At 60.3% G+C, this 13,348-nt stretch overlaps 1 protein-coding gene across 14 annotated transcripts in view; it reads right to left on the minus strand.

The window, feature by feature from the left end:
- RIMBP2 (RIMS binding protein 2) overlaps nucleotides 1-13,348 on the minus strand; it is a 205,254-nt gene that overhangs the window by 36,564 nt on the left and 155,342 nt on the right. For all 14 annotated transcript variants that reach the window (XM_078061140.1, XM_078061143.1, XM_078061139.1 and 11 more), the window contains 4 exons: nucleotides 9,840-9,985; nucleotides 9,208-9,284; nucleotides 5,623-5,732; nucleotides 3,022-3,834 (listed from right to left, as the gene is read on the minus strand). In XM_078061140.1, coding sequence (XP_077917266.1) covers nucleotides 3,022-3,834; nucleotides 5,623-5,732; nucleotides 9,208-9,284; nucleotides 9,840-9,985 — 1,146 coding nt within the window. The remainder of the gene's footprint in view (nucleotides 1-3,021; nucleotides 3,835-5,622; nucleotides 5,733-9,207; nucleotides 9,285-9,839; nucleotides 9,986-13,348) is intronic.

Genomic DNA, 13,348 nt, shown 5'->3' on the forward strand with positions numbered 1-13,348 from the left:
CACAATATATAAAGCAAAAAGAAAACTGAAGAGGAAAATAGGCATATAGACAATAATTCTCAATAACTGGAGAGACTGAGCAGACAAAACCTGGTAAGGGTATGAAGATTTGAAGAATTCTACTAATAGGTGTCTCGTGTCCCATCTGGGAAGTGGCTTGCCCTTCCTGCAGCCACCGGGAACTCTGCATACAGGCTTCTGGTCATGATCTGCCTTAAATCTCAGGGGCTGCAAATGCCAAGCCAGCCTGGCAGGCAGGGGGACAGTAGAGCTCAGGAGAAATTCCAGCTCCTCTCTCTTCATTCAAGTATCCGGTTCGCCTGGCACTGGGAGGGTGGGGGATGCACAGGGCAATGCTTAACCCAGGCTGGAGGAAAGAAGTCTGGCCACCTCCAGTGGGTAGGCCAGGCCTCTGCAGGGACCACAGGATCTTGGGGCTGCCAGCTGGGAATGATGTGCCTTGTTTGTCTAGGCCCTTTTGAGAAGTCCTTTTCAGAAGATGCTGTATGCAGTGTTGCAAACCCTAAAGATCATCTTAAATTCTGATCTGAAATCTACCTCTGAATGCCAGCTTTAAATTCCACACCTAGATTTTAGGTACCACAACGGCTACCATTGAAAACACCACGTTTCCTGCCCCCAATTATTCACATGGCTGGTGTCACCCTAAAGCACACATATTGCCCATCCCTCTGCTGATAGCTGTCCCTGGGACGTGCAGCTCTGTGACCTTGTGATCCCACCTGTGATGTCCTGTTTCTAGTATCGGCTTGCTGAGGACCCACCTGATCCTTCTCCTTGGGGGTGAGTGACTTCTCATAAAGGCGGGGGACTCTGGAATTCATGATTCCGGCCTTTCTGTTGAGTGCATCACTCTATCCAGAGTTTTCTAAGGGCTAGAGTTGCATCCTGAGCTAATGTAAGTGTTCAGAAACCCCATTAAGTCTTTCAGGGTCACTAGTGTTTCCTTGATCACCTGGCTCTGGCACTTCGATCAGTCTCAACAAGGAACGCTGATTAAGCTATCAGGCCTCATTGTTCTTAAGAGCAATGGTCCAGAGCTGAAACCAGTCTGGGATCTTCCTCAGTACTCCCTTCTACATAAAGTGAAATCACAGTTGAGGGACAGGGGTTTGTGGGTGAAGGAAGACTTGGAACTGCTCTTCTGTCAGCTCCAGCCCAGCTCCCCACGTGGGCCCAGAGATGCTGACCACCGGGGGGTGGCTCTTATGTCCGCCGTGTGGGCATGCTCAGTACAAGTCATACCTGAGATGAGTTCAGAACGCGCCGGTCTGGGAGCACCCCTTTCCTCCCACGCAGGGCAGGATCTCCCAGACCTTCCCCTCACTGCACTCACAATCAGAACATAGCCTGCCTCCCCCACCCCAGAATTCATGCTGAAATCCTAACCCCCACGGTGCTGGTGTCAGGAAGCGAAGCCTCTGGGAGGGGCTGACGTCATGACTGCAGAACTCTCAGAGGGGCGTCAGTATCTTCATCCAGGAGGCCCCACGGGCGTCCCTCGCCTCCTCTACCCCGCGAGGACATGGGAGAAGACCCGCCTGTGGACCAGGATGCAGATCCTCCCCAGACCCCGACCCTGCGGTGCCTCGGCCTCGGACTTCCAGCCCCCAGAGCCGTGAGGAGCGACTGCACTGTGTTCTGGCGGCGCGCATGGACTGGGACACCGGGGATGGGGAGCTACCTTGTGGGATGTGCTCTGGGCTCATACCTGGACCCCCCATCCTGTCCATCTCACTGTGAGCTTCTCCAGGAGCCCGTCCTGGTGGTCCCAATGCGTGTGTTCCTCAACGCTCCCGAGCCCCGCCCCCAGCCCGGTGCCTGGTGTTTCTCATTTCTTGACCCCCCAGCACGGACCACGTGACTCTGTAGTAGGCCTCAGGGCAAAGGGTCTTCATTGTCCCGGTATTCACGGTTGGAAATCAAGTCATCACGGAAGACAAGTGCACTGACCCTTTACAAGTCCGTTGCTCCTCAGACATCCCTCCCTCCTTAAGGTAGCATCTGCCCCACCTGCCCGTGACACTGCTGCTTTGTAGGTCAGACGTTAGTTGATTATGGGTTTGGCAAATGCTGGAGAACACAATGAAACAGAAGTGAATCCATCACGAATTGAGAGGCCCATCTTGTGTTAGATGGAAGACTTCAGGCAGCTGGTAAGAGTGCTCCTGGAGAAGAAACAAATTGCTTGTAAAAACTACCGACAAATGAGGCAGGGCGGGGCTGGATGAATTAAGCATAGAGAGAAGTCCAACAAAGAGGCTGCGAAGACGGGTATTTCAGGGGATCTCGTGAGTAACACAGGACAAAGAGAGGCTCTAGAGGAAACAAATTATGCCCTCAATATTCTTGCAAAAATGACCTTCTTTGCTCCAAGAAGGCTACTCTTCCTCCAGGTGTCCGGGCTCCCACCTGGGCACAGCTGGCCTGCTCGGAAGGTGCCCCACAGCCAAGACCAGCACCACGGAAGTTTCTGGAGGTGGGGGGAGTTGCCCCATGGCAGCACCGGGCCTTGGTGACTAGGAGATGAGCAGACCCTGCAGGCTACGATTTCCTATAATTTTACGTAGCAGATGCGCCCAGAACCCAGAAAAGCGTCTACAACAGAATTTCACACCCTCTACACAAATTCACCCGCGTGTGTGATTTACGATGAGAGAGAAAGAACGGTTTTGAAGGTGTGCGGACACTTGGTTTGCTGTTCCACTCAATGAGCACACGCTCGCGGGAGGGACGCCGTGGGGGAGACGTCCCCTCACGCCCCCGAGGGTGGCCTCACCGTGTCCTGTCTTTTCCAGGGCGGGCCTCTTGCAGATGCCAGTGTAAGAAGTACCTTCAAAAACACGGTCCCTACACAAAATCCGCGTACCCTCCCCCTCCCCCTCCCCCTCCCTCTCCCTCGCGGGGCTTTCAACAGTGCCATCTGGCTACTGTCTTCCCCGCCTGAGCCCTCTCGTCCCAGCCCTGCCCCTCGGGGCCCCACGGGAGGCCGGGGCTCACCTGCGGGCAACGTGGAGAATTCCACGAAGGCCTCTTTCTTCTCCCGTTGCTCCAGGGGCAGCTGCCACGGCATCTGGTGAGGCTTGGCCAGGACCCTCACCTTGTAGGCCATGTTGGGCCTGAGGTTGAAGAACTGGTACTTGTACCTGGCAGCCCTGACGACGTCCAGCTCCTCCTCGTTGAGGAAGATGACGTGGCTGTAGTTGCTGTTGGTGGGCAGCCAGGAGAGCTGGGCAGAGATCTGGGTGATGTTGTCCACCCTCAGGTGGGAGGGGGCCACCACCACGTCCTTGCCCACCAGCAGCGTGCACTGCAGCTCGTCCGAGCTGCCCCGGCTGGTGATGCACTGCACGGAGATCCGGTAGGTGCGGGCCGCCGTGTTGAGCTTCTCGATGAGGGCCTTGGTTCTGCTCCCCAGCACGAGGCTCACGCGTGTCTCCTGGTCCACCAGCACGTTGTAGCTGTTCACGGTCCCCCAGCCCGGCGGCACGGCCGGGGGCTCCCAGGCCACAATGACACTTCGGGCGAGTTGCTTGATGAGGGTGATTTTTCTAGGGTAAGGCACGATGTCTTCTCCGATCTCGTCAATGTTCACGCCCAATGTCCCCTCACCATTGTCCGTGATGCCGGCGTCTATGTGAGTGGGGGCGTGGAGGTCCAGAATGTTCTCCCCCTCCAAGCCGATGCCGGCATGGTTGATGAGATTCTGGTCCTGTTCATTCCCCAGCGTACTTGCTAGTCGTGACTCGCTGTCCTGAACAAAATCCACAAAGTTGGAGGGCACCAGACCCCTCTGCCCGTCCAGGAGCTCACCTGTTGGCACAAGGACAGTGAGATCACCCGACCATCGCGTCGGGGGCACCCGAGGTCCCACCCCATCGTCTGTGCGGCTCCCCAGTGGGGCCATCCAGCAGAGCAATGGGACCACAGAGGATTCCACAGGTCTTTACGGGAGCCTGCCCAAATGTCCCTTCCTCAGGACCCCGCTCTCACGACTTGCCACCTGCCGCCCCCGACCCCGTCAGGCAGGGCGACCTGCTCCTTAACGCTTATCGTGAGCCGACACCACCGTGTTCAGTTACCTGCATACGGACATTGACGAACCTCCCAACGGGGCTAATGCCCCATGAGAGCAGGGACCCCTTTCTGTTCATCACATGAACCGTCCTGGGACACCCAGCACACAGTAGGTGCCCAGTAAATGTCTTAGACCAACAAACACGTGTGATATGAGGGGTTTGGAGGTAAAAAAAAAATAAAATAACCGTCTTCCTATCATCTTTGCCGGGGCGAGCATATGCATCGGAACTAAAAGGTGACCCGCCCCCTTGCAAGGCACCGTGTACGTCCTAACGAGGTCCCCAGTGTGCCATCTAGTGTGACACAGAGACTATCCACGTGGTGCCAGACCACACTGTCGAGTGTCAGAGAATGTCATCAAGCTAGCTCTCGCAGCGACGGGCGGCCACGGGGAGAGCCCCTTCCTGTTGTGTGAAATGTTCTCTTTTGAGCTGGGCTCAAAGCCTATTAGCCGCAGGGGCCTGAAAACCCGAGAAGTGTTCTGAGGAGCCTCCAAGATGACACGGTCCGGACAATCTTCCAGCACCAGTGGGACAGGGACCACCCCCCCCAGTACCTGGCAGGAGGCTGGGGGAGGCTGGGGGTGCCGACACTGGGGGCCCCCACCTCAGGGGACGTGTGATGGACCCAAGGAGGGCATGAGACCATTAGCCCTGGATTCTCCCAGACTAAATGGGGACCCTGACTCTGCTCCTGGTCCTCTGGAGGGTGTGGGCCTCGAGGTGGTCCACCCTCACTCGCCTCCAGGGCACTCCCACAAGGGGAGGTGATGGGGACGACGTTGACGGGGATAAGCAAGGCCCACCGCGCAACCACCCCGCACCACGTGTCCCCTAGGCTGGCCCTCTCCATTCTACTCAGAGGGAAGCTTCCCCCTGCCGCATGGACAACAGACCCCTGAGCTTTGCAGCCCGCTGGGAATCAGGCTCCGCAGGGCCATGACAGAGAACCCTGCTGGCTTCGCAAGAACCAGTCCTTCTGCTCAAGGGCAATCACGGGCAGTGACCAAGACCCTTCCGTCCAGAGCAACTCAGCTCGTGACACTGCGGGTGCTGTCCCCAAGCTCGTCCTCAGGCTAACGAGGGGACGGAGGTGAGGCGTCCCGGGCAGGGGTGATCATATTTCCCGATTTCAAGCTGGGGGAGGGATCCAGCAGGACATGGGCCAGACAACAGCAGAACCCAGAGGTCGGTGGGGTCGCCCTGAGCCAGGAGAGGCCACCACCCGTCCTGCTGGGAGGAGGTCAGCTGGGGGAGTCCCGGGTGCTGTACAGTGAGGTGGGAGAGGCAGGACACCCCCTTTGGGACAGGAGGGTCCTCAGCCTGGGGTGTGTGCTTCAGCTGCCCGGGGAGCTCTGCAGGGACGTCTGAGGTCTGCTGGGGCTAGGACGCCCCTCCGTCGTCAGAACGGTGGAGGGTCAGGAGTAACCGGGAGCCTGGCCCGTCTGTCAGGGCCCCGGGCAAACAGGTCAGGCAGGTGGCCCGCCCCGGCGCACCCACCGCCCTGCACCCCCCGACCGACCTTCGTAGAAGCCATCCTCGTCCATGTCCCCATAGATGTAGAGGTACTTCCCCGCCGTGAGGGGCAGCTCGGCCTCGGGGTTCTCATTGGGCCCATCGAAGGGGTTGTAGCTGGAGGAAGGAAGGACACTCTTGAGTAGATGCTCCGCGTGGAGGCCAGTGCGGCAGCTGCCCCCTCCCCCCTGCACCTGCAGGCCCGCTCACCCACACGGGTCCAGACCAAGACGGTGTACGTGTGGGTCTGTGTGCCGGATGACACATTGACGGTTCTGGTCTTTCCGCTCCTACCTGTCGCGTCTACCACAACGACACGTGCTCAGATTAGGAAGCAAAAAAGATCGTGCACCCTATAATCTTCCTGTATATATTATTTAGCAGAGGTAGAATCATATTACATAGGCTTTTTAGTAATCTGCTTATTTTTCACATTTTCCCATAGAGCGGGACCCTCTCTCCACCTCATAAAATATTCTATCGCGTCCTTGTTAATGGATGTGGAGTATTTCACTGAACAGACGGACTCACTCCGCTTAACCAACGTCCCAACACTGGGCGTTGATCTTGCTTCTAACCTTTGGTTAATCTGATCAGCGTTGCATTAAATATCCTTCTAAACGTATCTTTGCACACTTCCACACTTTCTTCCTAAAGGTAAATCTCTAGGAAGCGGATTTGTTTGCTCAAAGGCATGGATATTTTTAACGTCCAGGGTGCCTACTGCCAAAATGTCCTGCAAGAACACGGAGGCACCGTTTTGCCCTCCCCTCCCCCTCAGGGTATGAGCGTGCCCACACTCTCAAGTCCTCAAAATATTGGGATGAATATTTTTTTTACAATCATGCCCAATTTGCAAAGAAAACATATGGTAGGTGAATTTTGGATTATTAAATTAATTTTAAATAACAGGAAAGGCTCCACTAAGTAAAACGGCATTCCTGGTAGTCAAAGGTGACAGCCGCGTCCTGAAAACGTGTAGTAGAGACGCTGTGACGGGCACACGCCAACAGCACTGGAGGCTGGGCAACATGTCAGGGACAGGTTTTATGTGCTCAGCGAGGAAAGCAAAGAAGGTATTACTTCTCCCAATTTTAAGCACAGGGCGAGGTACGAGGTGCCGGCCCAAAGTCACCAGTTCCCTAAGTGGCAGGGGTGGGACCAGAGTAAGGGCCCCCTGATCCCCGTCCTGCGCAGATTTCGCGGCACCGAGTCGCTCTGCCACTCCCTGTCCAGGTCCCGGGGTCTAGGAATGATGTGCAATGGGCTGATGGTTTTCGGAAGTCAGTAATGGCCAAGGGGCCACCTACACCAGGAGCAGACAGACGCATGTTTACTGTTAAACCCCGGGGGGTGGAGGAAGTGGGGAAACAGTCTGGCAAGGGGGTGGCGTGTGCAAAGGGCCTGGGGCAGGGAGCAGGGTCCCTCCCGGGAGCTGAGAGCCAGCCTGGCTGGAGGTGAATGCAGGAGCATTGAGGGATGACAACTGTCAGGGTCCCCGTCGATGTGGATTTGATCTCCGAAGCTGGGAGGTATCAGGAGTGTTAAGGTGGGGTGTGGCTTGAGCACACCTGCATTTTATGGAGACCCTCAGGGCACCCTGTGCATGGGGCTGGCAGAGGAGATGGGGTGAGGACGTTGGATCAGGGAGCGGCTCAGGAGGTGACGAAACTGGGCTTTGCCTGGACACAAAGAGTGAGGGGGCATGGGGCTGAGGGCTTCGTGGGTCAGGACGAGCGGAGGGGGACACGTGCACTGAGTCGGGTCCGTGGGCGGGGGCTGACGCTGGGAGAAGGGAGGGCAAGGGTCAGTTCGGGGTGTCTCACTGAATTTGCAAGCTCGGGGGGGCGAGGGGGGCAGCCGTCGTGTGCAGATGGAGAGCCCACCCCAGGCAGGACCCTGGACGCAGAGGGAGTGCACGGGGGCCGGACGGATAAAGCACCCCGTGCGCCCTGATCTGCAGACAGAAAGGAAGGAAGGCCCCAACGGTGCCACGGCGCCCACATGCGGGGGCCGGGGGGGGGGGGACAATGCCTGCAACAGGAAACCTGTAGACACAGAGAGCGTGGTGGCGTTCAGGGCAGGGCTGGGGCGGGCAGAGCCGCAGGGCGAGGCGCGGGTGAGGGTGGCGGGCATCCGGACACGGCGGCGCACTTTCCCCTGTGACTTGTGTCCCACGTGAGCGAGTGACATCTCCACAAAGCTGTTTGAACAGAGGGATGGGGGTTCTGGGCCGGCGGCTGGGGAGCGGGCAGATGTGGGGACGAGCGGGCGGCCATCGGTGGGAGGTGAGTGTACCAGCCGCCACAGGAAGCGACATCCAGGGCAGGGCTTCCTGTTCTAAGCTTGGGGAAACTTCCTCCCAGCGGCTGGTTGAATAATGTCGGTGTTTGGCGTCGGGGAAACCCCCCAAACTAGAACCGCCCCGTCGGGGACTCTAAGGACATTTAGAGAATGCGGGTCTGCCACGTCCTCTCTGGGCCCGGCTTCTGTGCCGCTCACAGTTTGCTGTGGTTTGGGCTCTTCTGGCAGGGTGCCCAAAACACACAGGCATGAAAGCATCAGCAGGAAAACGTCAACAGCGCCGACGAGGAACGGGGCGAGGGGAAGCGGTGCAGTCTGGCCATGGCGGGCGGCTGCCGCGTCCTACAGAAACCAGCCAGTCGCTCCCGCCTCCTCTGCGCCTGGTTTCACGCTGGCTATGGACTGCGTCCTCGGGGCGCACTGGCTCTCGGGGCCCCTGTCCTGTCCCGGGGAGTGGAGGGAAGGCGAGCCCAGGGCACAGGGCGGGGGAGGCAGGGGTATGTGGTTGGGGAACCTGGAAGCCAGCTCGGAGAGCGCAGCTCAGCATCGGAGGGCGCCCCACCTTCTCGTGACCCGGGCAGGCCCAGCCCTCCCCCCAGGCCCCGCGCCCTGTGGCCCAGCAGCTCCTCCCAGTGCTGGGGCAGCGTCCCCACCGACAGTGTGCGGGATGTGCCTAATCGGGAAGCCTGTGGCCCCGGGGGGAGGACTCCAAGCGCTTCTATTATCTGAGCAGAAGTGGGTTTTCATTGGCAAAGTGAATGGATCACTAATCAGAAAATAATCTGCTAATCAGCATAACAGCTGGTACAAATGGCTCGGTTGGAGAAAACAAAGGGTGTGGAAGGCACAGGGCTTGGCTACAGCTCGGGGGCTCCGCCTGCCTGAAGCTTGCGGTTCTGCCGGGGTGGCGTCCGCGCGCCGCACACAGACTCGGGGCGCCTGGGACGAGAGGCCGGGTCGCGGCTGAGCGTGAAGAACGGGAGGGACGAAGTGTTTCCCGTCTGCTTGTTCGTGTCTAAGTCCTGGCGTCTGTGCCTACGGCAGGACCCGCGTCAGGATGCTTTCCTTTGAAGCAGGTCGAGAACTGGGGGGCACAGCGGCTCTGCGCTCGCCTCTGAGTCGTGCGGAGCCCCGGCCTGTGCGTTCTCACCGAGCCTGGACACCACTGGCCCCCACCCAAGCCTGGCGGAGCTGGTGCCTGCGGCCAGGGCCCGGGGGGAGCGCTCCCAGACCCACGGCCTCCGCGGGGGCCCCAAGCCCGGGGGGCAGAGCGGCGCTTCGCGCTTACCTGTAGCGGGCGACACACAAGTGGACCTTGCCCGAGTATCTCTGCTTGGAGGTACTGGAATTCCGTTCATTATCCATCTGTTAGAGACACAGACGATGTTCGGGTTACGCCTCGTGCCGGGAGCACACGGGAAACCCTTCGGGCCCCGCTGAGCTTCCTGCCCCAGACGGTGGTGCTCCCGTGAGACATCAGCCCCGAGATGGGGCGGCTCCCGCGGCACGGGCCCCCAGTCACTGGGGAGGACGTTTATACAGAACGCGTCTCCCCACGCCAGGAGGGGACCCGAGGTGGGGCCTTCCCCGACGCAGCACATGGGACCCGCTGGGCGGACCAGGCGTGTGTGCCAGGCCCTGCCGGGCTTCTGTGAAGACACGGAGATGGACAGTGACCGTGTCCTCTGCTCACAGGGGCTCAGCCCCGGGACATGGACACCGCTCCCCGCGCTCGCCTGTCCGACAGTGCCCGGGGCTCCGAGGCCGAGACATCCGGGAAGACTGCATGGAAACGGTGACATGAGGGTCAATGAAGGCTGGATACGGGAATTTGTGGGAGGGAGAAGCAGGAGGAGGGATGAGGGAGAAAGGCGGGAGGACCTTGGCGTTCCCACCAGCCACACGCACACCAGAACTCACGTCTGATTCAAATCTGCATCTTGGGCTGGCAGATCTCGACAGAAAGGCGGGCTTGACGGACGGAGGCTCCAGCCTGTCACCAGCGAGCGGGAGGGGCCGGATGTAGTCCCCGACCACGGTGCGGCTTCTGACGGCGCTCTCCTGAGCTGACCACAACATGAGATAGTTTAACAAGGACACGGATGAAATAACAGCACATACGGGTCCTTCGACCCCCCAGCGTGCCCATCCCCTCACCGCCTCAGCCTCAGGGCTCCGTGTTGGGATCTGCCCCCCTCCCACCCTGGGTCCCCATGGCCAGCCTGACCACTCCTGGCCGTGAGGATGGTTTGGGGGCAATGGTGGTGTCGCGTGGGGAGGGAAGGGCCCGCCACAGGGAATTAAAGGGAGTCGTGGAGAGAGAGGCACTCCCTTTCCCTGGCTGCCATGCGGGGGCTGGGAGGCTCGGTGCAGCCACATTGCCACCGGGAGGAAAGTTGGTCCCATCAGAGCGCTCATAGCAGGGGACCGCCAGGTGGGGAGGAACTGCCTCCTGGGGACACAGTTGGAGCCCCCGAGTCCAGCTGCACCTGGAGCTGGACCTCCTGGCTCCTCATCCTGATGACAAGTGAGTTCCTTCTGGCTCGCACCAGTTTAGGTCAGCTTTGCTGTCATTTATGACCGAAAGAGTCCTAACTAACACACAAGGTGGCCAAAGGGCCAGGCATTTTTAGGGTTCCAACGTGAAACACAGGAGCGCGATCTCCCCCCGCCCCGTCCAGCCTGTCTGTGGCGGTCACACCGCGGGATCGCCTCCCTGAAGACGTGACCTGCTACGTCCCGGCTGGGAAATACCACGTGATTCAGTGTAAGGCGGGAAGTGTCCCACCCGCCAGGGCCCCGCGGCTCAGCCTGATCAAGGGAACTGTGAGAAAGTGCCCCCGAAATGGACTCGGTGCCACAACAGACACGGGACTCCGCTGGGGGGTCAGACCCCGGAGAGCAGGGGCGTTGCCGGGTCGCGGCCATCTGTCCCCTCTGCCCAGGGCAGGTGCTCGGCATACAGCAGGTGCGAAGGGACCCAGAAGCCTCAGAGCGGCAGGTGCGAAGCATCACTGCTTCTCCCCGCCCCGGGCCGTGGGGGGTGCGAACCCTGACCCATGGCGGTCCGGCCAGCGCCCTGTGAGTGGAGGTGAGCAGGTGTGTGATCCACTGCCTCCTTTCCCCTTCGATGGAACATTCCAGAGAGAGGCTGTGCCTTCCAGCGCTCCCGAGTGAGGACGGTGCAGCCCGTCCCCCAAGCGCCGCGGGGCTGATCCGGCCCCTGAGGTCGGGGTGTGCCACAGCAGCACCCGGCCCGTCCTGACCGATGACCGCCGGGGTCAGCAGTGTGGACGCGCGGCCCCTGCGAGATGAACACAGTGGGGTCTCCTCGTGTTCATGTTTGGCTGACGTGGCCCAGTCCTCGGTCCAGGTCCAGGTCCGACTCGGAGCCGGCGTGAGGCGTAGGCAAAACCATCAGAACCGTCGGCACCCTCGACCTCGCTGGCTCCCAGGCAATCCTCCTGCGGTGGGCGCTGCTCTCCCGAGATTCGACCTGGACTCGACTGCGGGGCCTGCGCTCACGTCAGACGTGGCCCACTGCGCAGCCCGCGGTCCCTTAGCGGGTCCCGATCAACCCCCAACTGTCTCCTCAGCCTCCGGGCCAGGCTGGCCTCAGGCAGGAGGACGCGGAGCAGGTGGGCCGCACGTCTGCCCACGGTCCTTCTCTGCCTCATGCTGGCCCTTCCACGCTCCCCTCACACCCGGGGGAAGAAAGCGGGGCCCAGCCGCCAAGGCCCCCGGGGCGCCCACCCGTCAGAGAATGCCCTCGGGAGGACCGCCCTTGGGAGGACCGCGGGGCCTCGGGGGGCTCTGTGGGCTCTCCTCCACGCATCCGTCAGCGATGCCGGCGCAGCGAGGGTGAAGCCAAGTGTGCATGGGCCCTGCCAATGGGGGCCCCTCGCGGGGTGAGGTCGCGCATCGTTACGTGAGCTCGGTCCATCGGGACAGCGGCTCTTCCCGACGGCTGCCCGGAAACCGTGGCACAAACCTATTGGTCCACCAGGGTCCGAGCGACAGGCCTGGTGCCGCGAGCACCTGCTGGCTTTGCTTTCCCTGAGGCCCACTCCCGCCATCGGGACTCGTATCGCGTTTCCCGGAGCCGTCCCTCTGGACACTCACGCGTCTACACTCTGCACAGAGGAGCTCACGCAGCAGGACCAGGACGCCGTGGGGAGAAGGGCCTGCCTGCCACGTGCAGCTTGGCCAAGGGCCCGAACGCCGTGTCACGGGTCGGGAGCGTGACCAGGCCCCATGGGGTCTGTGCCGAGCACGCCTCCCCCGGCAGTCTGGGGCTCAGGTGCGCGCCAGGCAGAGGCACCATGTGACCAGCCCCCCCTTACACCCTGGGTGCCGCATCCCCCGCGGCTTCCCTAGGCAGGAACTCTGCATGCATGGGGCGCTCCGCGTGGCCTGCGTGGATCCTGCAGGCATCCTGTCTCTGCCCTTAGGATCTGACCGTGTCCCTGTCCCATGTCGCCATCATAGCTCTAAGCATAGCTCTGAGTCCTGGGGGTCACCAAACGTGTTGGGGTCTTGAAAAGCGCGTACCGGCCAAACTTGTATGGCCACCCACCCCGAGAATGTTCGTTTCACGGAGTAAGAGCTGAAACCGTCCTGCCTCTTCTTACCCTTTGGGCAACACGGCCCCAACGTCACTTCCTGGAGGCGGGTGTCTGAGGCCGCCCGATCTAACGTAGCCCTGGGTCACTTTCTACCTTGTCACCCTGTCCCACACATCTGTCCGAGCCATTCCTCTGTCCCCTTGCTTCTCGCCTGTCTCCATCCACCGAGAGGAGATTCCGCGTGGGGCCTGGCCGGCCGGTCGACGTCGCAGCCACAGGCCCCAGACCCGGCCTGGGTGCGCCGTGCACTTGGGACGCCGTGGAGGGACTTGCTGACCTCCCGCCCCCCACCCTGTTGTTCACAGCCATGTGACATGCCAGCTAATGGCTGAGCAGGACAGGAAGGATGGTGCCGACGGGAGCCACGCAGGGAAGGTGATTTATCGACATACAGGCATGGTCGCTTCGTTGTAATGTTATGAAGCACCGAAGAAACCTCATCCTCTGTTTTGATGATAAGGGGAAGAAATCTGGAAATTCTCTCCTCTATGGAGTTCCAAAGGGGGAGTCTGACACTCATCTCCCCTTAATTAAAACAACAACTTTTGAACAGGTGGGCATTCTTGCAACCAGGGTGACCTGTGCGGGTTGCCCTTGGGCGAGGAAAGCGCTCCTTGACGGCCCAGGCAACTCTCTGCGTCTAGGCGGGAGCCCCTCAGTGAGGCCGTCATGCAGACCCCAGTGGTCTTTCAGCCAGATACAAAGACAAAATCCCTCCCCCAGCACGCAAGGTCAAACCATGCTGCCCCCGCCCCGCCTCCTGAGCGCGAGTGGGCGTTCACCACTGTGACCCTCCCGGCTTTC

The sequence above is a fragment of the Halichoerus grypus genome, chromosome 13 (genome assembly GCF_964656455.1).
Source record: "Halichoerus grypus chromosome 13, mHalGry1.hap1.1, whole genome shotgun sequence".
Classification (NCBI taxonomy): Eukaryota; Metazoa; Chordata; class Mammalia; order Carnivora; family Phocidae; genus Halichoerus; species Halichoerus grypus.